Source organism: Pelophylax lessonae, assembly GCF_965119305.1.
Source record: "Pelophylax lessonae genome assembly, chromosome: 2".
In the NCBI taxonomy this organism is placed as follows: Eukaryota; Metazoa; Chordata; class Amphibia; order Anura; family Ranidae; genus Pelophylax; species Pelophylax lessonae.
In genome coordinates this window covers 1789647-1817169 of record NC_138769.1, presented here as the reverse complement: position 1 = coordinate 1817169, position 27523 = coordinate 1789647, and the positions used below count along the sequence as shown (strand labels likewise).

General features: G+C 46.7%; 1 protein-coding gene across 1 annotated transcript in view; it reads right to left on the bottom strand.

The window, feature by feature from the left end:
* Nucleotides 1-26013, bottom strand: part of LOC309545803 (sodium/potassium-transporting ATPase subunit alpha-1-like) — a 93816-nt gene extending 67803 nt beyond the window's left edge. The window contains exon 1 of the mRNA XM_082245162.1: nt 25898-26013. Within this exon, the coding sequence (XP_082101288.1) occupies nt 25898-25909 (12 nt within the window). The 5' untranslated portion in view covers nt 25910-26013. The remainder of the gene's footprint in view (nt 1-25897) is intronic.
* Between the last annotated feature and the right edge of the window lie 1510 nt (nt 26014-27523).

The following is a 27523-nucleotide window of genomic DNA, read 5'->3' as shown; positions in this document are numbered from 1 at the left end:
ATTGTACTAGATATCCCCTCCTCTAGATCATTTATGAATAAATTAAACAGGATTGGCCCCAGGACAGAACCTTGGAGGACCCCACTTTCCACACCCGCCCAATCCGAGTACTCCCCATTAATCACCACCCTCTGGACTCTCCCCCTGGAGCCAGTTCTCTATCCAGGTACTCACCTTATGGTCCATACCTACCTTCCTTAGTTTGTACAGTAAGCGTTTGTGGGGAACGGTGTCAAAGGCCTTTGCAAAGTCCAGATACACCACATCCACAGGCTTACCTTTATCTAGGTGGCAGCTCACTTCATCGTAGAAGGTTAATAGATTGGTTTGGCAAGAACGATTTTTCATGAATCCATGCTGATTACTACTTATAATACCATTTTCCTTACTAAAGTCTTGTATGTGGCCCCTTAACATCCCCTCCAAAATCTTGCAGACTACAGATCTTAGGCTGACCGGCCTATAGTTACCCGGGATATATCTTGGCTCTTTATCTTGGCCCTTTTTTTAAAGTGGAGTTCCACCCTAAAATTATACTTACCTCCCTCTTCTTGCTCCGGGTCACCTGAAAAACAAATGGATAATCGCAATTTTTTTTTTTTTTTTTTTTACTTACCTGGTTTAGAAGAAAATATACTTACCTTACTTCCTTCTTCCTCCCCTCGGCGGCCACGGCGATTTGTCACTTCCTGGCTTGCAATGATTCCTGGGAGCTGAACGTTATCGCTCCCAGGAATCAATGCACCGGCCCAGACGTCAGTTCCGGTGCAGATGCCGTCATACCTTGCTAAACAGCTTCTGGGCATGCCCAGAAGCTGTGCAGGGATGACGCTGCGGCACCGGAAGTGACGGCGGGGCCGGTGCAGTGCATCGTGGGACCGAAGAGGACACAGAAGAGGATCGCGCTGGCTTCAGCTGCCCACACCTGAGATGGCAGCGCTGGACAATACTTTTTCAAGGTAAGTATTTCTTCTAAAAGGTAAGTGCAAACCGGGACAGATCAGAGGCTAGCCATTGTGGAATGCACTAGCCCTGACTGTCCCGGGGGTATTTTTATTAAAAAAAAGCTTTCCCAGGGTTGAACTCCGCTTTAAATATTGGTACCACATTGGCTTTTTCCAATCAGCTGGCACCATACCAGTCTGTAGACTATCCTTAAAGAGGTTGTAAACCTCTTGAATTTTATTTTTTTAAAAACACCCAATGAGCTAGTATGCATTGCATACTTGCTCATTATGAAATACTTACCTTAAAATGAAGCCCTGATCGCTCACCTCTCTCATGGGTGACATGTCCGGTCGCCCCTTCTTCCAAGTTTACGGCATCCAGCCATCTGATTGGCTGGAGCCGCGATTACGTCACAGAGCCGACGGTCACGGCATGGGGCTCTGAAGGAACGGCACCAGCGGCCGTTCCTTCATAGCGCATGCGCCAGTGATGTCACTGGCTGCATTTAAGGTAAATATCTCCTAAACGGTACATGTTTAGGAGATATTTACAGTACCTATAGGTAAGCCTTATCATAGGCTTACCTATAGGTACAACTTGCAACTTCCTTTCACCCGACAGCCGGGACATTCACAGTTGCAGGGATGTGCAATTCCTATCGCCCGACACCCGGGACATTCACAGTGGCAGGGATGTGCAATTCCTATCGCCCGACACCCGGGACATTCACAGTGGCAGGGATGTGCAATTCCTATCGCCCGACAGCCGGGACGTGCAATTCTTATCGCCTGACAGCCAGGACATTCAGTTGCAGGGATGTGCAATTCCTATCGCCTGACACCCGGGACATTCACAGTGGCAGGGACGTGCAATTCCTATCGCCTGACATCCAGGACATGCAATTCCTATCGTCCAAAACATTCACGGTTGCAGCGATGTGCAATTCCTATCGCCCGGCACCCGTGACAAGCAGTTGCAGCGCCAGGCAGGTGTTTTTTTTTTCCCTCTGAGCTGGCATCTCCCAGCCCTTCAAGTTTAGGGTGCCAGGAGGTGGGGTTTATGATCATGTGATTGGCTGTCATGGCAATCACACGATTGGAAAATCTCCCAATCGCAAGTAGTGATCGGGAGCTTTCTGTTAACACCCCCCGGCAACTGTTTTGGGAAAACACTCTCAGCATAGCTGTGTTTGCACTAATGCACGCAAATATGTGACTGCTCAACGCCAAGACCCTCCCACTTAGAGGCTACATTATTTGCGTGCAGCCCGTGAAAAAAAAATAAAAAAAAAAACTTTAAGGCTCAGTCCATTCACACTTGTACGACTCTAAGTTGCACCAACTTTGGAGACCAACTTTGGCCCCTTTCACACTTATGCAACCTAAAAGTCATTCAATTTTGCCACAATTTTGACTGGACTTGAAGCAATGCTGTAATCTGGGAAGTCTATGGACTGCAAAACACATCAAAGTTGGAGCAAAGTAGTGCAAGGGCTACTTTGAAGTCACACAGATATGAACGGTACTCATTCGAAATCCCTCCCCCGTCTCAATACTTTTTGACATCTCCTATACAAAGTTATGACTAACTCCGGCCGCACAAAAAGTTCCAACTTCGAGGTTCAGAAAAGGACAAGAGCTCCGAGTAACAATGGTGACGATGATGGGAACACAACTAAATCAGCAGGGAGAAAGTGTGAAAGTGACAAAAACAAAAGAACTCAGCCGCTTGGGTCAGACTTTGCCCGAGGCTAGATAGGAAAAAGGTGGATTGTATTGAAAGTGGGGGGGGGGGGGGAACATTGGTGCCAGGACAATTCGAAGCCCAAGGCCAATGGGGAAGAGTGCCAGGAATACACACCCTGGGAACGGACTGCAGAACAACACACACCTACAGGAACATTTCACAATGTCCTACATTCAGGCAGCAGAACCTTGGCGGATTAACCATTTGGAGCTTCTAAACGCCAAGCCAACAGGGAAAATTACAGCAGATTAATTGCTCTTGCAGTTGTTGGACTTTGACCTAGATAGGATCTGAGAACAGAGGCCACAGCTCAGCTAGAGGAGCACGTTTTCAAAGTTAGGACGAGTTTGCAGAACTTGAAGCCCGCTTAACCAGCTCCTAATTTCATCTTTTGCTAAACGCAGCCTACACAATTCTCCAGAAAATGATGAAGTTAAAGAAATGTATAGAGGAACAGCAGAGGAGCCGCAGTCATACATGACACACAAGAATGATTACTTCATTACTGACTCAATCAGTAATCCAATGATAAAAAGTCTGACAATAACTCATTTTACGAGGAGTCTGGGCTTGATAAACTGAGGAAGAAATTTAGAAAACATGGACTGCAAACTGTTCAAAGTTCATTACCCTATGCAACCTGCAGGCCTAATGTAGCCAAGCGGTGCCACAGTAGAGTTGCAGCTCAAGCCCAAGTACAAAGCAAACCAGAAAACCACAATTAGAGGTCCAATAAAGTATGCATTACCTGATCATTTTAAAAGGAATTCTCCAGGCAGGAGGGTTTTGCAACCTTCCTGGAGGATAACTTAGGAAAACTTGAGTGATTACCGGATTAACTCTTTTAAGGAATCCTCCAGAACGATCACATAACCTACCGGCCTCTGAAGGATGAATTGGGAAAGTACGAGTGATTACCAGATAACTCCTTTATGAGGAGTCCTCTAGGATGATGGCTTATATGACCTTCCTAGAAGATTACTTGGGAAAGTACGAGCAACTGCCTTATTTTCCAGGAATCCTCCAGGACAGTCACAAAATCCACCGGCCTGGAGGACTTGGGAAAAGCAGAGTTTACGAGGACGGCATAACAAAACTTTTTTCCTGGAAGCTCCCATTGGTGGTATACAAGAAACACAGCTAAAAACTATATGGGCATACATTAAAAAGGTGGCAAGTGTCGTGGAATCTTTTCCTCTCAGGTACAAATACATGTTAGTCAGTGATACTAAAATGAGAAATATGTAGCTACATAGAGATCAAAGACGACTCAAAATGGCTGAATCAAAGTGATCTAATTTTTATTCGTCCATGTCTGAGATTAAATATACCATATGATCTATGAAAAGTAGGTTGTATTAAGCTATTATTGTCCAATCAGGATTAGTAATTTGTTATACAAGCATAGGGTTAAAAGTCTATATCGCAATGTCTGTGGTCTTCATCAGGGAATTTCCAAGGGACTTTTGTAGAAGATATTTCCTGTGGTCAAGATATCCAGACAGGGTTCATATTCTGAGAGATTGGGAATTTCCATTGTTGCAGAACATTTGCAGCTATCTGATATATTTTTAGCTTTTAAAAGTTGCATAAAAAACACAAAAGAGATTAAGACAGAGACAAGAGAATAATACTTTACAGCCATCTTGTTGTCTTATGGGCCATACACTCTAAGATTTTCTGAAGACTTTTTCCTTTAGACTTACCAAAACCATATAATATGGAGGTCAAACCTAAACTCAATTTGTATGCAATCTGGCAGGCCCTTCCACTACGCCCTTCCACTACATAGAAAAGGGAAATCTGAAGGAAATCTAACCACAAAAGTTGGATAGCGTGTATCCAGCTTTAAGTAGCCATTTTTGCCACCTAATTTTTCCCTCCTCTTGAGAATTTACTGATTACCCTAACTACCTATCCACTCATAATATCCCTCCTAGGGCACAGCCCCTTACGCTTGGGACACTGGCCTAGAAGGAGAAGGCAAACCTCAGTGGGGGTGTCCGAGTCTTGGTAAGGTTCGGAGGTAGAAGTGGTTTCTTCATACATGGGGGGGGGGGGGGGGTTGAGGGGACAGACGTCACATTACAGCATACTTAGCATCATCACTTATTATTTCCATAGAGTTGAAATAAGGTTACCAAGGCCAAGGAGACAACCTATCAACCAAACGCATAATTAATTTTAATTCAACAGGTAACTAGAGATCATAATTATCATAAACATCAATATGAATAACCCCCACATTCTTCATTTTAGGAGATCTAGGATAAGGCAAATCCTCCAAAGGACTGTGTTCATTAGGATAGGCTGACACCCTTGGAATCCAATGGCTCGTTTCCACTGAGCGGTACGGTACGCTATTTTTGCCGTTTCTATTGTGAATGATATCCTAATTCTGAACCGTACCACTTTTTTGGGACCCTTTCGTTGGGGTACCAAGCACATTAGTACCGTACCAACAGGGTGGAGCTACACTCTGCAGAACTTTGATTGGTTGACAGAGAATCATCTATCACAGCTTTCCTGCTACACCACGCCTATCATGAAAGGGTACTATTGGCAGTGGAAACACAAGGTGTACTGTTCTGAACCATACCGTACCACTCAGTGGAAACGAGGCAAAAGAGGCTATAGTACATGTTCCTGTGGCACACTGAGAAAGTCAACTATGGGCCTTATTTGCCACAGACATTATAGATTCCCAACCCCAAATGTGAAATTAATACCTTTTCTGCATAATACCCCAGTTGCTGTCTGAACAGAAACCTGACGGCTTCTCCTAGGTGAGAAATGTCCATATTGTCATTTAATATGGCTTATATTTTATATTTAAGAGTCTCACTTCTGTAATGCATGCGGGCTGTTCACAGTCAGCTGTGTGCAGAATATATGAAAACAAGGGGAAAAATTTGAGACTTTAATTGAGGCAAGATGGCGTTGGAAGATTAATCATGGTTAAGAACCATATGTTTATTAAATAATACCAAATAGAAAACATATCGATGGCAGCATCCATATGCACTACCACATGTATAACACACAGCAGTACAGTAGACAATCAAGGTAAAATAGTACATTATATAATCATAAGGGATACATAATTGGAGCCCATTAGGTAATAACAGACATAACATATTCCAGAGTTGACATCTAATGCTGTTTATACATGCATAACGTAGAGCACAGCAGTGTGCCATCGTGATAGCAACTAGTATAGTAAAATTCAGATGCATCATAAGGCCCTAAGCGTTTCATGATCATCATCACTTCCTCAGGGGCGAATGCATCATGGATCTAAACTAAAACATGTAAGAATAACTGATAGGTCCACACTTAGGGGAAAGGGGAGGTAACAGGGTAACCAGAGAGGGAACAAGTGAACCTTCCCTGTGTAGTACTTATATAGCCACTGTATATGGGACAGTAACCCGTCACAAAAGAGGGGATGCCCATGTGTGCAGAATATGTTTATCAGTGCTTGTGAACAGTCCACCCTCCCTTCATCAATTTTATTTCCATAGAACGCTATACACACTGTAGGATTGTTGATTAGACCTGCAACTTTCAGGGGAACTACTAGTGCACGAAAGGACATGTTAATGTTTCTATAGCATTTTAAAAACGATCTGATTTAGATCCTCTAATGTGATTGGGTTTACTAGCACAGGTATAGTTTTGGACTCTGGGTGTAATTGTGAACCTATCTAATACCCTGAGTATCCTGACTTCCTTGCTACCTGGTATTTAAACTTAACAGTACATTGGGCCTTAGGTTGTCTGTCCCTTTATCATCATGCCCCCTTATTGCACCCAACATTTCTATACATATCAAAAACTGGAAGACAATCATTGTACCACCTTTTTGCAATGACTGGTGTGAATCCATGTATCTCTTCTACCTTGAGGGGCGTTGGTGTAACCAATTGCACTCTTAGTAGCCTGTCAAACCCAGAGTCGAGACTTCTGACGTGTCTCCTGATTACTACCCAATCACCAAGCCTTAGGCCCCTTTCACACATACGGTCCGTTCAGTTCAGTCACGTCAAATGTAATCAGTTGTCCATCCTTTTTTGTCAGATGAAAATAGGGCATTTATCCATTCAAAAAAAAAAAAAAAAAAAAAAAAAAAAAAAAGGACCAGACAACGACGGAAGAGGATGATCATCCGTTTTTACATAGAGATACATTGATATCCATTTTATATCCATCAACAGATGGATGAAAAACGGACAGCATGTGTGAAAGGGGCCTTACTTAATGACTTTTAGTATCCTCATTTGGATCTGGTAGGGATGAAAACACACTATTATGCATTTTTGTCAATTGCTTTTGAAGCGCTGCAACACATCTAGTGAGATCTGAGTGTGTGGCTTGTTATTGCTGTGGTAAATAGAGACCTGCTTCAGGAGGGCACCCAAAGAGTACCTACATCTCTCTTGGGAGTGTTCCTGACAAAGGAAAAAAACCTAAAATAGATAGGCACTCTACCTGTTTCTGCTATTAGTTTACTCAACTTTTTTTTTTTTTTTTACCATTCAACCTTTCCGCTACTCTGAGTGATCTGGAGTGTGAAAGGCTTTCTCAATATTTAGTGCGGATAGGACCTCTTGTAGAACCCTTCCTGTAAAGTGAGTACCCCTGTCACTTTCCATAGTTTCTGGAATTCCATACCTGCACACTACCTCAGACAAAAATTTCTTACTGTGATTTCTACTGTACCCCTAGAAACTGGCCAGGCCTCAGGCCATCCTGAAAAAAAAAATGTCTATACAAACCAAAGCATGTGCATAGGGACCAGACTGTGGGAAATCAATGTAATCTATTTGAATTCCCTGAAAAGGACAGTCTGGTTTAGGTGGTGCTTTTGTGGGGTGCTTCCAGTTCTAGCAGCATTGTACCTAGCACAGGTAAGACAAGAAGCTGTATATTTTGCAGCTACTCCAAGAAAACCTGGTGCTAACCAGTGTTGCATTACCAAGGTGGTCATTAGAGTCTTTGAGTTAGGACACAGTCCGTGAGCTGCAGCTGCCACCCTCGGGTATAGGGCCTGAGATCAGACAGAAATGCTCCTCCAGGAACCAGTTACATCCTGTGATACACCTTTCTTCCACCACTTCTCACGCTCCAGTGAGGGAGCTTTTTCTGCAATGATATCAAGATTGCCATACTTACCGGAGTTGGTTGCTTCCCTGCAAATATCAGTACCCGTATAGGGACTTGTGAATTTTCCCTTTCACATAAAACTGCTGCCAACAAACCAGCTTCCACTAAATCTGCACGATATTAGGGAAAAAAGTACATTGCGATATTTGGTTTTCAACGATATATATCGCAATATTTCTCTGGGTGGAATGCAGAAGACACTGACAGTGTGGATTAGGCAGAGTCGGGACTCACAGTGGTGTAGGAGGTAGAAGAACACAGCCCGACATGAGTGGAGCAGCCACAGCTCCTCACGGTTGTCCTGTCTGGAGCTCAGGATCAGATGGTGACCCATCAGTCACAGGGTCCCGCCCACTGGCAGGTGGAAGGGTTGGTACAGGACCACCTTGTCCACCCGGGGGGTTTTGATCAGCTCTGCGAACTCCATAGCGGACACCGGAGGATCCCTGTCACCGTCCTCTCATCACTGGTACTACACCTGACACAGCGCTCCCCCTCCCTCACCGGAGACGAGTTTCCCCTTGCTTTCGGCTGTGATCCCAGCTCTGCCTTTAGTCTCCAGCCGACCATTACTCCACCCTGCTCCGCCCATTGTCACTCTATTTACAACACATTACAGCCTGATCCTGCCCCCGATGCAGCCAGGAGAGACAATGGGCGGAGTAATGGTCGGCTGGAGACTAGAGGCAGAGCTGGGAGGGCTGGAGGGGCGGAGTTCCGATCACAGCCAAAAGCAAGGGGGAACTCGTTTGTATCGGCTGCCTGCACAATATCGTGTCTTCGGCGATATGAATATCACCCACGCCCGCAGAACGATAGTCGATATCACATCGACTATCGTTCAGCCCTATTCATACACTCTGCAAGGAATCTGTCATATATCAAAAGTGCCTTCTCTTATAACTGGAATTGTTTACTTGTTTCATTTACAAAAACCACAATAGGCTGCAACACAAAAACCATGCTCCCGGAGCATATAATCTAAAGGCAGTGGTCCTAATGACCCTTGGCACTGACCCCTGGTCAGCTGAAATGGGCGATAACCCCGTTATCAATTATCTCACTCTTACCCTGTAATAAAAACTGCCTTCGATCTCCCAAGTCCCCGACCTGGGTCTGTATACTTGGACAGTAGAAAAAAAAAAAAAAAAAACAATCCCCTACTGTTCTTCCACAATGATCAAACAATTACTATGGCAGATCATTCTAACTTAGAAACACACACAGTAGAGATGCACCGATCCGACTTTTTTGGTCCCGGTGCCAATCTTTTGCTTTGTGAATTCGCCGATCCCGAGGTACTGTTTTGTGAGGTTATAACAATATAATACTTCCGGATCAGGATCGGCAGATACCTTATAACAAATGTGCATTCAAAATCTAAAATATCATTTCATTTAATCAAATCAAACACAAAGAATAAAATGTAGTCACAAGAAAACAAACAAAAAAAAAAAAACTGTTTATTGCTTGAACATACAATAGCAAGCAAACAGTAAACATTGTAAACTAAGAGTTTAGTCACGCTGATCCAACATGACTTCGGGCGACTAATGCAGTCGCCCGTGCACCGCGACTTCACATAATAGAAGTCAATGCAAGCTGCTCCGACTTTGCAAAAAAAAAAAGTGCAGGAACCTTTTTCTAAGTCGGAGCAACTTGAGTCGCTCCTATTAGAACGGTTCCCATTGCACAGCACGGTCCGCTACTTGTCAGGCAACTTGGTCGCCTGACAAGTCGGAACAGTGTGAACGGGCAGTCAAGTGCAAACAGGAATTTAAATTAAAAGTGCAACATCGTAGCAGCCTCTCTCAAGAATATTGCATTTCTTCTCTTCTCTCTGTGTAAGGCTATTTCTCTTCTCATGCACAAACTGTGCTGAACAGAACACAAACTTTCTGCATTAGTGCATGGGGCAATACAACACCAGCGGCAACAACAACACCAGCAGCCCGATTCCTGTCCTGACCAAAAGTTAGACAAACAAGAACAACTTGATTACACATACAAAATAGCATATTGCAAACATGTAGTCCAGTGTCACACCACCACCACACAGTAATTTGATGGTGGCGTCAGCGTGTGACACTGGACTATCTATTCACATTAAAATGCCTTTTGTTTGTGTGCTCAAGAAGTTGACTTGATTCACAGTCACACGTGATGACACAAACATGACCTGAATGGTCACTTCATTCTCTTTCAGCTTCAGAAGGTTTGTAGTAGACACTAGACAAGCATTTCTTCTCTTCTCTCTGCTGTGTAAGGCTATTTCTCTTCTCATCCACAAACTGTGCTGAACAGATCACTCTCTCACTTAGTGCAGGGGGGCAATACAACATAGCAGCCTGAGTCCTGACTAAAAGTTTTTTTCGAACAACTTGGATCACACATACAAACAGCATATTGTAAACATGTAGTCCAGTATCACACAGTAATTTGATGGTGGCATGTGACAGTGACACTGGACTACCTGTTTACATACAAATGCCATTTGTTTGTGTGATCACACATGACAAAACATGACCAGTGAATGGTCACTTAAACAGCAATGGCAAATTCTCTCATAAAGACAAGCATTTCTGCTCTCTCTGCTGCAAGTCTATTTCTCTTCTCATCCACAATGCTGGAAACGGTGCTGAACACTCCCTCACTTTCTACACTAGTGCAGGGGGCACAGAGGTATTTTGTGGCAGTGGCAGCAAGACAAGGCAATCTGTATTTGTTGACTCCACAGAACTGGTATGGGTTGTCTGAGGCAGCAATGGTTTTCTCTGCAAAATAGCCATGCAGTTGCACTGAAGAGCTTGAGCTGCATTGATTGGGATCTAGTTCAAACTCCTCCACAATGTGGTCAAACTCTTGCATAAAGCTGCTCGGTGCTGCTGCTTCCACCCTGAGGGACCTCGTCTTGTGGTTCTGTGGCCTGTGATGCTCCAGCTCTGCTGTTCCTCAAGTCTTCCTCTAGTTCCGCTGTCAGTGCATCTTTTGCACGCTTTGCAGATTGTGCACTTTTAAAGTATCTGAAACCGAAATAAAAACATAGGTTAGGCAAATTATGAAACACTTCATGACGACACTAACCTGAGGCTGATTAAAGTAAAAGAGAGATACACACACACACACAATATATATATACATACATACATATATACATATATACATATACACACACACACACACACACACTTTAATCAACCATCAGCCTCAGGTTTTTCGGTGTCAAGTGTTAGAATTTCAAAATCTTTAAATTTACAGCAGCATGGCATCTCAAATACAGTAGCACTCGCAGACGTGTTGTGGTCGTGGAGAGTAAAAAAAATCTATAATAGTCAGATAATGATGAATGACATTAATTCATTAGGTGGTCTATATAATATAGAGACCCAAATAAATTTTTTATGTCATTCAAATTTCTTATATGATAGATTTTATTCTCCTATAACACTGTCTTCTACTGTATTTGATGAGATGCCATGCTGCAGTGCTGACTGTAAATTTAAACCTAGAAATTCTAACACTTGATGGGCTAAAGTAATAAATTAGTTAGGTTACACAATCTTCACTTACCTGTCTTTATATCTCAGGTCCAGCAGGGTGGCAAGTGCATATAGGGGTTCATCTTCCACAGTGTCGAAGCGTTTGTTGACAGCTTGAAGCAGGGTTGTTTTCATTGTTTTGATGCCAGTATTGCCTTCTTTAGCAAGGATGCATTTGAGGACGGTGACAGCTGGAATGACGTCAGCGGCGGAGGCAGTTGATGAGTTTACTTTCCTTGTTAGCTCTGGTGCTAAAACAATGCTCATTTGTTCTAGCAAAGCCCACTGGTTAGTGGTCAGTGTACTGGGCAGGTCATCATGATCAGCAATGCAAGCACAGAGGACTCGCTTCTGTTCCAGAACACTCTGTATCAAGTACGTAGAATTCCACCTTGTTTTGACGTCTTATTGCAGGCGTTTAGGTTGCATTTGCATCTGGAGCTGGATATCTTGCAGCCTTGAATACGCAAGTTGAGAATGTTTAAAATGCCCCACAATTTGTCTACCGATTGCAATGGCATCGCTCACACTCCGTTGTGACAGTAGCCCCCCCGACTACAAGCTGCAAGCAGTGAGCAAAGCAGCCTAAGCTCCGTACCCCCACTTTGTCTATGGCCTTTTTCATGTTGCTTGCATTGTCTTGGAGTATGACATGCACTTTATTCAAAGGAAATGTGCCACTGGTCAAGTATAGCCTCAATTGTAGCTGAAATAGTATCGCTGGTGTGTGAACCATGAAAGTTTTTAGCTTGAAGCATTGCACCGTGCGGTGTATAGCTTGTGTCCAACTAGTGGACTGTTAAACGTAAAAGCGTCATTGGACACACACCAGAGCTCCATATATCTGCAGCCTTTAAATCTTTAATCTCTTTTGAGACGAGTTGGCAAAATTCTTTGTACAGTTCTGGCACTGCGGTCTCAGAAAAATACTTGCGTGATGGAAGAGAGAACCTCGGCTCCAAGTGTTCCAGTAGGCGACAGAAGCCCTCATTTTCAACAACTGACATTGGTTGACCATCTAAAAAAAAAAAAATGAACTCCAAAAAACTTTGTGTTATTGCTGATGCTTTCATACATTCCATTAAAAACTTTTTGCGTCGTTGAAATGCATCCTGCAAAGTTTGGTGCTGGGCTGTATTGTCCGCTGCTTTGGTTTTGTTGAGCTGCAGGAATTCAGCGTGCTCCTTAGCATGGCGTTTTTGGATGTGCCTGATTAAATTGGTAGTATTGAACTTTGCAGTTATACTACCTCCCCTCGAAACATTCACTTTGCAGACATTGCAAACAGCTGCGGAACCCGTTGGCGTGGCGAGTGTGTAATATCTCCACTGCTGACTCTCCATACCCGACACACACGTGAGGCTGATTAATGACGTAGGCGCTGCGATGCCCCGGATCGGCCCGTGGGACGGCTAAATTTTACCGATCTGTGATCCAGCTTTTTTTTTTCTCGGATCGGTGCATCCCTATACTAGAGCATAGAGGCAGAAAACATCAGGAGTATATAGAACGACAGGTTAGTTACATGGTTGTAATGCTCACCGAGTCTCAAATGGACACTCCGAAATGAGACCGCTTACCCCAAAACACAACCGTGGGTCACATTTCTGCATGTCCAAGACACCCACAGTGGTGAGGGTTGACCCAAACCCCACCTTTCGCAACAAGTGTTAGTAGCAACAATATATACACACCGACTAAGAGCCGGTTCACACTGGGGCGACCTGTCAGGTGACCTGGTCGCCTGCCATAGAGAAGCTGTGGACCCGTTCTAATAGGAGCGACACAAGTCGCTCCGACTTAGAAAAAGGGTCCGAAGCTTCTTTGGGGCGACCCGGAGCGACCTGCATAGACTTCAATGTTATGAAGTCCGTGCCGGCCGTTCAGAGGTCACGGTGCGAGCAGCGCGCCGCGACCTGTGAGGTCGCCCCGGCAAGTCAGATCGCTGTAATGTAAACCGGCTCTAAGAGTTTAGGTTCTTTTAAGAGGGTATTACCTCAAAAACAAACAGAGTTACCTAGATGTCTTTGAGAAGACTGGAAAAAGTTGAGTTAGACTTACCGGTAACTCCTTTTCTGAGAGTCTTCCAGGACAGCACATCCTCCTACCAGGACAGGAAACACATTAAATCTAATCAGATAAAAGGCGGCCCTCACCTTCAGTATTCGAGAACCGTAGGACAATCCTGTAAAAAACACACATACAAGACATCACCGGGTGGGAATCCGGCTGTCCTGGAAGACTCTCAGAAAAGGAGTTACTGGTAAGTCTAACTCAGCTTTTCTCAAGTCGTCTTCCAGGAAAGCCCATGAGACGATGAGCCAGAAGCTTCAGTCTAGGGAGGGACTGCTGCCTGGAGCACCTTTCGACTAAATGCCTGTTCCTGAGAAGAGAGGAGGTCCAGGCGATAATGTCTAACAAAGGTCGAAAAGTTAGACTAGGTAGCGGCCTTACAGATTTGGGCTGAAAGGGCTGGTGCCTCACCAGAACAAGACGCGGACAAGGCCCTTGTTGAATGTGTGTTGATAAATGGTGGAGCAACATTTTTTGCTTTATATGCTTCTGTAATAGCTTGCTTTATCCACCTAGCTGTGGTGGCTTTAGAAGCTCCATCACCCCTATGTGTGCCTGAAAAAATAATAAAAAAGGTATATTTCCTAAAGGTTTTAGTTACCTCTAGGTAAGCCAGAAAAGCTCTTCTGACATCCAAAAAACTAAATTTTTCTCTGTCATCTTTTGGAGATCTACAAAAGGTAGGTAGTACAATATCCTGTGCTCTATGGAAGGAAGTAGCTACCTTAGGTGAAAACCCCGGATCGGTTTTTAACTCTATTCTATCCTCAAAAATCATAAGAAAAGGTTCCCTAACTGAGAGGGCCTGCAATTCACTGACTCTTCGAGCTGACGTCACTGCAATAAGGAATGCAGCTTTCAGAGTTGAGTAGTTTTACTGTTAAATCCTTCACTAAGGCTTGAAGGACGAGTGATAGGTTCAACGTCGGACAAGCTCTGACAGCCACAGGCTTAGCCCAAGCGATTGCCTTGAAGAACTTCGCTATAATGGGATTTTCCCGAAGGGATAACTGGGAGAAAAATGCTAATGGCAGCAGCATGCACCTTCAAAGTACTAAGGGAGAGACCCTTATCGAAAGCCCTCTTAAAAAAATTCCAGAATAGACGGAACACCCGGGAGAAGGTCTATAATTTTCAGCCAATTTGAAAGGCCAGGGGTTCGCAAAGGCGTCGATCCCTAGGGATTGATCCCATTGGTTCAGGGAAAAGAACCTTTTGGTTTCGCTGATTGTTTGAGCTGCAAAAAGGTCCACTCCTGGCAGACCCCACCTGGCCGCAATTTCTGCAAAGTCCTTTGGGTTGAAGGACCAATTGTCCCGACACACCTGGTGGCAGCTGAGGTGGTCTGTAACAGGAACCATTGTAGGGAACGCCGTTAACGTGCCCACGGGACAGCTGGAAAACAGGAGGTCATTAGGCCTATGACTCTTGTGATTTCCCGGAATGAGACCCACTGGTTTGTTTGTAAAGATGCCACCATTTGAGACATCTTTAAAAAACGAGAGAAAAATCTTCTGGCCAAGAGAGGAGATCTCGTATCCGATATATGTTACTCTCTGGGAGGGTGTCAGGCAAGACTTCTGTTTGTTGATCATCCATCCTAATGACCCCAGGATCTCCAGAACTGTCTGGAGATCCTTTTCTAGTTTCTGAGGTGAATCCGCCACTACCAGGAGGTCGTCCAGGTAGGGTATGATCAGAATGGATTTCTGTCTCAGCGGGGCTAAGGCTTCCCCCAAGACTTTGGTGAAGATACGTGGAGCGGAGGATAATCCGAAAGGCAGCGCCTGAAATTGATAGTGTCTGATTTCCGAGCCTAGCTTCACTGCTAGTCGCAAAAACTTCTGGTAAGCCAGGTGACTGGGGATGTGAAAATAAGCATCCTTTATCTCCAGTGTTGCCATGAAACATTTTGGATACAGCAAATTTCCTATGGAATGCACCGATTCCACGCGCAAATGTTTGTACCTTATTGAGAAATTTAAATTTCGTAGATTTAAAATCAAACCATAATTCCGAGGGTTTTCTTATCACAAAGATATGGGAGTAAAACCCTCTGCCCTGTTCCTCCTCGGGAACAGGTATCAATACTTCCTGATCTACTAAGTCTCTGATCTGGAGACTTAATCAGATGCTTGGACTTGATCTCTGGGTAGACTTGTAATTAATAGCCTCTGAGGGTTGGGAATTGAATTCCAGTCTGTACCCTGTGGATACTAGGTCCAGAATAAAGGGCTTGACATAATGCCCTTCCACTGTGGGAGGAAGGCCCTTAATCTTCCGCCCACTCTGTGAAAGGAGTCATTGCGGTTTGGTGGGGTGTTGGGAGGGTTAAACAAGATGCCCCCTCTACCCCTACCTTTATGGCCGGTCCAGCGTTTCTTGAGCCCGGCCTAAACCTCATGAGGGCCTTTCTGTCTACCCCTGCCCCTAAAAACCTATATGGGGCTTTTTTCTTTTCCGGGAACGACTTTATCAGCAGTACGTTCCAGAGCTTCAGTTAGCCCAGGGCCAAAGAGATGGTCACCTGAAAATGGGAGACCACAGAGGCGCAGTTTGGAAGCACAGTCACCCATCCATTATTTGGCAAATTTGGCCAGAAGTCTCTGGATCAAAGCGGAGGTTCTAGCTGTCATTCTAACGGACTCAGCAGATGCATCAGCCAAAAAAACCTACTGCCTGAAATAGAAGGGGGAAGATTTAATAAGCTGATCCCTAGGCTTCCCAGCTGATAGATGGGATTGAATCTGTGAAAGCCATATAACTCAAGATGTCTGGCTACACAGGTGGAAGCTAAAGCTGGTTTCAGACTCATAACTGAGGCCTTCCCAAGCCCTGCGTAACAAAATGTCGGCCCTTTTGTCCATTGGGTCCTTGGGTGAACCCATGTCTTCAAAAGCCAGATCCCTACTTTTTGAAATCTTTGAAAGAGGGGCATCTAGTTTTGGGAATTTATTCCATGGTTGTTCTTTGCTATCAAAGGGAAATCTCCTTTGATTTTTGGGGGAAAAAAATGGTTTCCTTTCAGGATTTTCCCATTCCAGCTTGATTGTATCTAGCAAAGAGCCGTGTACAGAGAAAACTCTAGCCTTTTTCTTATGTGTTGCATACATAGATCATGCTTAGATAATTGCACCTTCTCCTCAATTTCCAATGTAACATACACTGCTTTAAGCAATTCATCCACATCTTCAAGTGACCATTTGTATCTGGAACTCCCAGTGGATTCCCTACCCCTGGGTTCCTTACCTGATCCAGATTCCTCAAGTGAGGAATGAGGGGACTCTAAATCCTCCCTTGTCTCATCATCATACCCTTTTTATGTTAGATTAGAAACAGGTATAGGGGTCTGGGATTGTACAGGGACCTGCAATTTTTCAATGAGGATCCTAAAAAGAGCTAAAAATTTAAGTTAGCTCATCTCTGACCGAAGTCAGCATCCTTTGGGTGGACACAGTAGGGTCCTCTAACTAAATTATCAATACATGTGCGGCACACTGTTTTGCTCGATGTGGAACTTCGCTTAGTCCCAAAAACGGCACATTTCTTTTTGGGGGGCTGCCCTTGGACCTTGTCCTGAGCCTTGGTCTATAACAAAAAAAAAAAAAAAAAAAAAAAAAAGATTAACCATTGAGTTATGACTCCCAAAATAATACCTCCCCAAACCAACAGTGTATAGGGTAGAAGTATAGTGCCCCCTTCACCAACCCTTTAGTAGCTAAAAGGGAAAAGAAAGAAAAAAGACCCCCAAACAGGTAACTGCAGATTGGGAAGACTCCCATCGCTTACCTGGGAGGTGCCGTTGCCAGAGCCTGCTTCTGCCGCTTGAGCGGATGCTGCCGTGGAATCCATCTTGCTCCGTCTGGTGGTCCGCAGCCTGTGCTGGGTCTTCACCTCACACCCAGAGTCTCCTGTTCGCGCCATGGAAATTGGAACCGCTGTATCCAGCGCCCGTGGATGTCGTCAGCCCGTCACCTCCTAAGGCCAGGGTGGAATGCAGGAGTTCCGCCCTCTCCGTTCGTGGCACCAGATTCAAATATGCAGGCCGCTCTCCCTGCTTTGAATCGGCGGCGTCACGGGTACATAGCTCCCCGCTGCTCCACGGACGCCGCCAGGAACAGAAAGGACTCCCCTGCCTTTCCAAGACGGACACCCATGGTCCTGTCCTCCCTGGACCTCGAGAGACAGGAGACAAAGCGGTCACCCCTATGCCAGTAAGTATGGGTACCGCACTTGGGCAGGAGAGATGCAAACACTTCATTTTCCAAGTCTTCAAAGGACAGTCCATGAGACCAGGAGATCAGTTCCAGGAACATGTTACCCCCCTGTCCGGAAGAAACACCAATACTGAAGGTGAGGACCAGAGGGCTGCCTTTTATCTGATTAGATTTAATGTGTTTCCTGTCCTGATTTAATGCGTTTCCTGTCCTGGTAGGAGGAGCCCTAGGTCTCATGGGCTGTCCTGGAAGACGACTTGAGAAAACATTGTATGCAGACAATGGGCTTACCTGGCCAGTTTCTTTCCAGCGTTCTCAACGCAGTCCAGGTGTCTCACTCCGTTTCAGATGACGTCTACCTCTCCTGGCTGGCTCGCCAAGATGTCGTGGAATCTTTTCCTCTCAGGTACAAATACCTGTTAGTCAGGGATACCAAATCAGAAATATGTAGCTACATAGAGATCAGAGAAGACTCAAAATGGCTGCATCAAAGTGATCAAATTTTTATTCTTCCATGTCTGAGAATAAATATACCATATGACATATGAAAAGTAGGTTGTATTAAGATATTATTGTCCAATCAGGATTAGTAATTTGTTATAGTAAGCATAGGGTTAAAAGTCTATTGCGAGGTCTGATTTTCATCTGGGAATTTCCAAGGGACCTTTGTAAGAGATATAGATAGAGATAAGGCTACTACGAGATAAGGCTACTACGAGATAAGGCTACTACGAGATAAGGCTACTACGAGATAAGGCTACTACGAGATAAGGCTACTACGAGATAAGGCTACTACGAGATAAGGCTACTACGAGATAAGGCTACTACGAGATAAGGCTACTACGAGATAAGGCTACTACGAGATAAGGCTACTACGAGATAAGGCTACTACGAGATAAGGCTACTACGAGATAAGGCTACTACGAGATAAGGCTACTACGAGATAAGGCTACTACGAGATAAGGCATCCTGTGGTCAAGATATCCAGACAGGGTTTGAATTCTGAGAGATTGGGGATTTCCATTGTTGCAGAACATTTTCAGCCATATGATATATTCTTTGCTTTTAAAAGTTGCATAAAACATGAAAGAAATCAAGACAGACAAGAGATTAATGCTTTGCAACCATCTTGTCTTAATTAGCCATCTTTGCCACCTCATAAGTAATATAGGAATCTTGGCCAACTAGCTTGAGGCATTCGTTCAGCCCTGTTGAACAAGTAGGCCTACATCTGAGACAAAGTAGGCCACTAAGGAGAGGGATGGACCACGTCCCAAGGATCAAAAGACATCCAAGATCATAAGAATACAATATGCCAATGTACAACAGGTATGGGCGAGGGAACAGAAGGTTTATCAATGGTGGTGGTGGTATCTCTGATTAGTGATACACTGAAATTTTCGGCCGAAAATGGGTTAAATATGCCGATACTAAAGATGGCCGCAGCGCAGGTTTAAAAAACCCCGCCTCTGGCCGGCGGCCCGCCTCCCGGTGATGTCACTACTACTGTAATCTGTGCATGAATGAATTAACACCGGGCGGGCGAGCGGCCGCTAATAGCTGTAACTATGTGAGCGCTTCACTTCCCTGTCAGGCATGTATCTCCCGCTGACAGGGAAGTGAAGCGCTCACATAGTTATAGCTATTAGCGGCCGCTCGCCCGCCCAGTGTGTTCGTTCATTAATGCACAGATCGTAGTAGTAGTGACATCGCCGGGAGGCGGGCCGCCGGCCAGAGGTGGGTCTTTTGAAAGGAAGGACAGGACACAGGAGCTGAGAGTAAGGAGATTGCATTGGGATTGTGAGGGACGCTGAGGCAGGGGGGGGGGGGGGGAGGGACGCTGAGGCGGGGGGGGGGAGCGCTGAGGCAAGCTTACCAATGGTATTAGTATTATGCAGCATGAGGGGGTTAATTGCCACTGCTGGTCACTGATGAATTAGTGACCAACCAGTGGCAGTTAACCCCTTTGTGCTGCATTAGTGCAACCAGTAGCAGTGCAACCAGTGTTAATTAACACTGATACTGGTTGCACTAATGCAGCACAAAGGGGTTAATTAACTTCCACTGGTCGGTCACTAATTCATCAGTGACCAGCAGTGGCAATACATTAACCCCCTCATGCTGCATAATACAAATACCATTGGTAATTAAATTAACCACTATACTGTGACAGGGTGGCAGATACAAGCGTACGCCTGCTTGTTTTTGGTGTATGCCCCTGTTCTATACATTTTAGAATTATTTGGGGGAAAAAAGTCGTTTTCGGTCAAGGGCATCCTGCATTTTCGGTTTCGGCACAGAATTTTCATTTTGGTGCATCCCTATCTCTGATAGAAAAGAAGGTAAGGTAATGGAAGATCATACAAAGGGGCAGTACAGCAGAGAGGTAAAGTACTAGAGATGGCACAAATATGAACCTACTGCTGGGCCTTCATATAGGTGGAGACACCAATGAGAAGCACTGGAGATTGCACAAACAAGAAGCTATGGATGGGCATTAGTAGAGGTATAGACGCCAATAAGTACGGAGATGCCACATACAATGAGAACACTGCTGGACCTCAGAGGTGGAAACAAAAAAACGAGAAGCAGAGATGCACAAAAATATGAAACTACTGGCAGGCCTTAGAGGTGACAAAACAACATGCTACAGCTGGGTCTTAGAAGATGGTGAAGAGTAGACACCAATGAGAAGAAATGGAGATGGCACAAACCATATGAAGCTACTACTGGGCCTTAGACGAGGTGACAAAACAAGAGGCTACAGTTGGGTCTTAGTAGATGGTGGAGGAGATGCCAAGGAGAAGCAGTGGTGATGGCACAGGTGGGCCTTAGTAGAGGTGGAGACAATGACAAGCAGTGAAGATGGCAAACAAAGCTATGGATGGGCCTTAGATAATGGGTAATGGGAGATGGCACAAACATTATGAAGCTACTGCTGGACCTTAGTAGAGGTGGAGACACCAATGAGAAGTAATGGAGATGGTACAAACATGAAGCTACTGCCGGGCTTTAGTAGAGGTGACACAAAAGAAGTTACAGTTGGGTCTTCGTAGAGGTGGAGATGCCATTAGTAGAGGTGGAGACACCAATGACAAGCAGTGTAGAGGGCACAAACAAGAAGCTATGGATGGGCCTTAGTAGAGGTGGAGACACCAATGACAAGCAGTGGAGAGGGCACAAACAAGAAGCTATGGATGAGCCTTAGTAGAGGTGGAGACACCAATGAGAGGTAATGGAGATGGTACAAACATGAAGCTACTGCCAGGCTTTAGTGGGAGGTGACACAAAAGAAGTTCCAGTTGGGTCTTCGTAGAGGTGGAGATGCCATTAGTAGAGGTGGAGACACCAATGAGAGGTAATGGAGATGGTACAAACATGAAGCTACTGCCAGGCTTTAGTAGGAGGTGACACAAAAGAAGTTACAGTTGGGTCTTAGTAGAGGTGGAGACACCAATGACAAGCAGTGGAGAGGGCACAAACAAGAAGCTATGGATGGGCCTTAGTAGAGGTGGAGATGCCAATGAGAAGTAATGGAGATGGCACAAACATTATGAAGCTACTGCTGGGCCTTAGACGAGGTGACAAAACAAGAGGCTACAGTTGGGTCTTAGTAGAGGTGGAGACCCCAATAAGAAGCAGTGGACTGGGCACAAACAAGGTACTGACAGGCCAAAACAGAAGTAGACACCAGAGAGTGGACCCGGAAAATGCAAATTCCCTATAGGGCCACATTATGCAGAACAAAGATGGCCAAATGAAGTAGAAGTTCTTGTTGTGGTCGGAGATCCCCAGTGTGAGGGGTATTTGCAGCAATGATACGAATAGAGAGGCTATGGAGGATGACTGAATACCGACTCCTCTGCTGCCACTGTTGGGAATTCAGATAATAAATGATAGGACACCATTAGCTGCAAGGGGCCCAGGATGATGGTCACCATTTAGACAACGGGTCCTGTTTCCGACAGGAAGAAATCGAGCACGAAAAGTGGGCCACCTGCCCGGCACAACCAGATTCATTTTCTGATTGGTTGATCCGGGCCGCTGTCCCACTTCTGTTCCCTGCAATATCCAGGGTGGTGTCACTGCAGACTGCAGCCAGGTGGAATAATAATTCAGCTGTAGGAATAGCACGGCGTCCCACCGCAGACCAGAGCTCAGCATCCGCAGCTGCGTCTCTCTGCAGCTGCGTCTCCGGCAGCCATGAATGACCTTTCTGTGGAACTACAAGGTCAGAGAGGCCTGGAAAACGGCATTCCCGCAGGATCCCGTCTAAGACGGCTCTCTGCCCTTGCCAATATTTTGCAGAAGTGTGAAGCCTCCCTGAGGACTAAAAATAGAGCTCCCCTACCAGAAGAACAGCACATGGCAGCCTCATTAACCCGTTCAGGAACAGGATTAGCCCCACCACCTCCCCTATCTGTACAGACCCACTCAAAGGGTTAAACTGGCCCTGAGGTAGAAGACGGAAGACTATGAGCCCTCATCACGTTAACTCTTCCATGCAAGACCCGATGGTAACCACTGTGTGCAGACCAGGGGCCACACAAAGGCTGGTAACAACCGGATATGTCAGCTGTACAAATAACAATCACTTGGCATGCCTGTCCCCGGCTCACATTACCCAGATAATCTTTCCACAACCTGAGGAACATCCCATGAGAAGACAATCCCTCTGCCCCCCCTCCCCCTCGACAGGTCAGCTCCACAGGAACCTGGCACAGCACCTGCAGAGATGACAACCCCCCCCCCCCCCCAGACTAATGACCAGCACTGCAGCCGGGGGAACAAGACCCATATTCAGAGGCACAATAGAGCCAAGAGCAATGAATGGAGAAGAACGAGGACAGCCAAGAATTTCCGGAAGGGGCTCGTGCAGCAGACAGCTGGCAAGAAGAAGCTGGGCGGCAGACACCAATTTACAAGTGAAAGGGCGGCGTATCCGGCAGGCTTCAGGGGCACAAGTTGCAGACCCCTGGCACGACAGCTGGCAGGGAAGGAGGCTGCCACGCACCCTCCTGAGACTCTGCCAGAGCCGCCGGGACCGGCACGCTGCATTGCAGGGTCTCTGCTGCCGGCAAAGCTGACGCTTAACCCATCCCTGCCAGGAAGCTCCACTGCAGTGATGGAGTCTGTCCAACAGTTACCCAGAATGCAGCAGACACATGGAGGAGGAAGATTAATCGCAGGATGCCAGAGAACAGACACCAATCAACGCAGCAAAATGGAGGAGAGCCAAGACCGTCACCGGAGGAGACAAGGCTTCACCTATCAGCTACCGGCCCGGCAAAGCTCCATGCCGCATCTACTCCTCATCAAACCTCAACGTCATAGCACCCCAATATCACATCCATACACCCCCAATATCATAGTCATCCCCCCCATACTCCTCAACATCATAGTCATCCCCCCCCATACTCCTCAACATCATAGCCATCCCCCCCCCCCATACACATTAAAGCCATCCCCAAGCCTGCTATATAGCCATACACCCCAATACCATATCTATCCCCGCCCCCCCCCCCATACACCTCAACATTATAGCCATACCCACCCATAAACCTTATTAGCAACCCCAATATATCCATAACATCCCAATATCATAGCCATCCTCCACACACCCCAATGTTCTATCCATGCCCCCCCCATACACCTCAATATCATATCCATCCCCTCCCCAGTACACCTCATTATATCCATCACACTGGAGCCAACCCACTAAGGTGGACAAACTTTCATGAGATCGAGAAAACAGCAGAAGAACTTTCTGGAGACATCATGAGCATTCCTCACCAAATCACCGAGAGCGCCCCCACCTTCACTGAACCCCAATAATAGACCAGTATAAACCTGGAGAGACTTCCATGAGGAATCTTCCCCAACAGAGGCATCCAGCAGAACACTTCTATGTCCTCCACACATTTTACCCAGTGCCCCACCAATACTGCCCCCCTGAGAGCCACCGTCCTCCAAGCCCCCAATGGCACATTACCTAAAGCCAGCAGTCCTATCAGTCCCCAATACTGCACCCCTGAGAACCTTCGTCCCCAATACTGCACCCCTGAGAACCCCAATACTTCACTAAGGCCAGGAGTCCAAATGTTATACTGCGAGAGACCCCCCCCCCCCCCAAATACTGTACCCAGGCTCTCCTGCCCCCAATATGGCACGACCTAGATTCCCCAACCCTCTAGAATGGACCCATCTCAAATCCATCAATCCCTCCATACTACACTAAAGACCCCCCCCCCCCCACCTTCCCTACCGCACTGCCAAAACCGGACACCTCATTTACTGCAATACAAGGAAACCCCCATACAGGAACTGCACTGCACCCAGCTCACTGTCCTTTCTAAATTATACCCCCCCCCCCGTACTACACTACGACCCCCTCCACTAAGACAATATCTGGTCCTCAATACCCCCTCCACCCATCACATCCCAGGATCAACAGATACCCAGACACTATAGGGCAACATCATAATAACCCCCCCCCCCTCCACCGCACACCTGCCTATCTACGGTACCTTCCAATACCCCCGTACCTTCCCCAATCAATGCCCCCCCCTAGGATTTGCTTCTTCCACTGTCTGGACCTCCTATCCTCAATACCAGAGCCCCCCCTTCACCACCAAATGGTCTGCTCCACACTGACACCCCCCCCCCAATAATGAACTATTCTCGCTGCTTAATCACCTACCCCCCCCCCCCCTCATAACAAGAGCTACACCATCACTTACTAATACCCCCCCCCCCATTCCACCTTCCCTTACTAATACCCCCCCCCCCATTCCACCTTCCCTTACTAATACCCCCCCCCCACTCCACCTTCCCTTACTAATACCCCCCCCATTCCACCTTCCCTTACTAATACCCCCCCCATTCCACCTTCCCTTACTAATACCCCTCCCCCATTCCACCTTCCCTTACTAATACCCCTCCCCCATTCCACCTTCCCTTACTAATACCCCTCCCCCATTCCACCTTCCCTTACTAATACCCCTCCCCCATTCCACCTTCCCTTACTAATACCCCCCCCCCACTCCACCTTCCCTTACTAATACCCCCCCCCATTCCACCTTCCCTTACTAATACCCCCCCCCATTCCACCTTCCCTTACTAATACCCCCCCCATTCCACCTTCCCTTACTAATACCCCTCCCCCATTCCACCTTCCCTTACCAATACCCCCCCCCATTCCACCTTCCCTTACCAATACCCCCCCCCATTCCACCTTCCCTTACTAATACCCCTCCCCCATTCCACCTTCCCTTACTAATACCCCCCCCATTCCACCTTCCCTTACTAATACCCCCCCCATTCCACCTTCCTTTACTAATACCCCCCCCCCCCATTCCACCTTCCCTTACTAATACCCCCCCCCATTCCACCTTCCCTTACTAATACCCCCCCCCCCATTCCACCTTCCCTTACTAATACCCCCCCCCCCATTCCACCTTCCCTTACTAATACCCCCCCGCCATTCCACCTTCCCTTACTAATACCCCCCCCCCATTCCACCTTCCCTTACTAATACCCCCCCCCCATTCCACCTTCCCTTACTAATACCCCCCCCATTCCACCTTCCCTTACTAATACCCCTCCCCCATTCCACCTTCCCTTACCAATACCCCCCCCCATTCCACCTTCCCTTACCAATACCCCCCCCCATTCCACCTTCCCTTACTAATACCCCTCCCCCATTCCACCTTCCCTTACTAATACCCCCCCCATTCCACCTTCCCTTACTAATACCCCCCCCATTCCACCTTCCTTTACTAATACCCCCCCCCCCCATTCCACCTTCCCTTACTAATACCCCCCCCCCATTCCACCTTCCCTTACTAATACCCCCCCCCCCATTCCACCTTCCCTTACTAATACCCCCCCCCCCATTCCACCTTCCCTTACTAATACCCCCCCGCCATTCCACCTTCCCTTACTAATACCCCCCCCCCCATTCCACCTTCCCTTACTAATACCCCCCCCCCCCATTCCACCTTCCCTTACTAATACCCCCCCCCCATTCCACCTTCCTTTACTAATACCCCCCCATTCCACCTTCCTTTACTAATACCCCCCCCCCATTCCACCTGACCCCATTATTACCCCTCCCCCCAATGACACCCCTTTACCAGTCCACCTGACCTCATTATTACCCCTCTGTAACAGCTGTCATACACAAGAAAGCCCCGGTAGGAGTCTCACCCCGTATCCCATGATGCTGAATGTTCCGCCTTCTCCTGTACCGGGACCGCACTGCGCCTCCGTCTACTGACCGAGCCGCTTCCCCCTCACACTTATATACTGACCGCCTTATGCCTGACGTCACCGTCTCCTGGATACCGGCTCCGCCCCTTCCCTCCGCCTTCCTTTCACCCCTCCCCTCCCTCAGTGTGCGCTGCCGTGCGCGTCCCCGGGCCGCTACACCTCACAACTGTGTGCGGGTGCACGTTTACCTCACAGATCATACCTAAGAGGAATGTCTGTGTGTGGGGAGACCCCCCCAGTATACAGAGACCCCCCAGTATACAGAGACCCCCCCAGTATACAGAGACCCCCCCAGTATACAGAGACCCCCCAGTATACAGAGACCCCCCCAGTATACAGAGACCCCCCCAGTATACAGAGACCCCCCAGTATACAGAGACCCCCTATACTGTGTATACACCACATATCACCCCAGTATACAGAGACCCCCTATACTATGTATACACCACATATCCCCCCAGTACACAGAGACCCCCTATACTGTGTATACACCACATATCCCCCCAGTATACAGAGACCCCCCTATACTGTGTATACACCACATATCCCCCCAGTATACAGAGACCCCCTATACTGTGTATACACCACATATCCCCCCAGTATACAGAGACCCCCTATACTGTGTATACACCGCATATCCACCCAGTATACAGAGACCCCCCTATACTGTGTATACACCACATATCCCCCCAGTATACAGAGACCCCCCTATACTGTGTATACACCACATATCCCCCCAGTATACAGAGACCCCCCTATACTATGTATACACCACATATCACCCCAGTATACAGAGACCCCCTATACTATGTATACACCTCATATCCCCCCAGTATACAGAGACCCCCCTATACTGTGTATACACCACATATCCCCCCAGTATACAGAGACCCCCCTATACTATGTATACACCACATATCCCCCCAGTATACAGAGACCCCCCTATACTGTGTATACACCACATATCCCCCCAGTATACAGAGACCCCCCTATACTGTGTATACACCGCATATCCCCCCAGTATACAGAGACCCCCTATACTGTGTATACACCACATATCCCCCCAGTATACAGAGACCCCCCTATACTGTGTATACACCACATATCCCCCCAGTATACAGAGACCCCCTATACTGTGTATACACCGCATATCCCCCCAGTATACAGAGACCCCCCTATACTGTGTATACACCGCATATCCCCCCAGTATACAGAGACCTCCCTATACTGTGTATACACCACATATCCCCCCAGTATACAGAGACCCCCCTATACTGTGTATACACCGCATATCCCCCCAGTATACAGAGACCCCCCTATACTGTGTATACACCACATATCCCCCCAGTATACAGAGACCCCCCTATACTGTGTATACACCACATATCCCCCCAGTATACAGAGACCCCCCTATACTGTGTATACACCACATATCCCCCCAGTATACAGAGACCCCCTATACTGTGTATACACCACATATCCCCCCAGTATACAGAGACCCCCCTATACTGTGTATACACCACATATCCCCCCAGTATACAGAGACCCCCCTATACTGTGTAT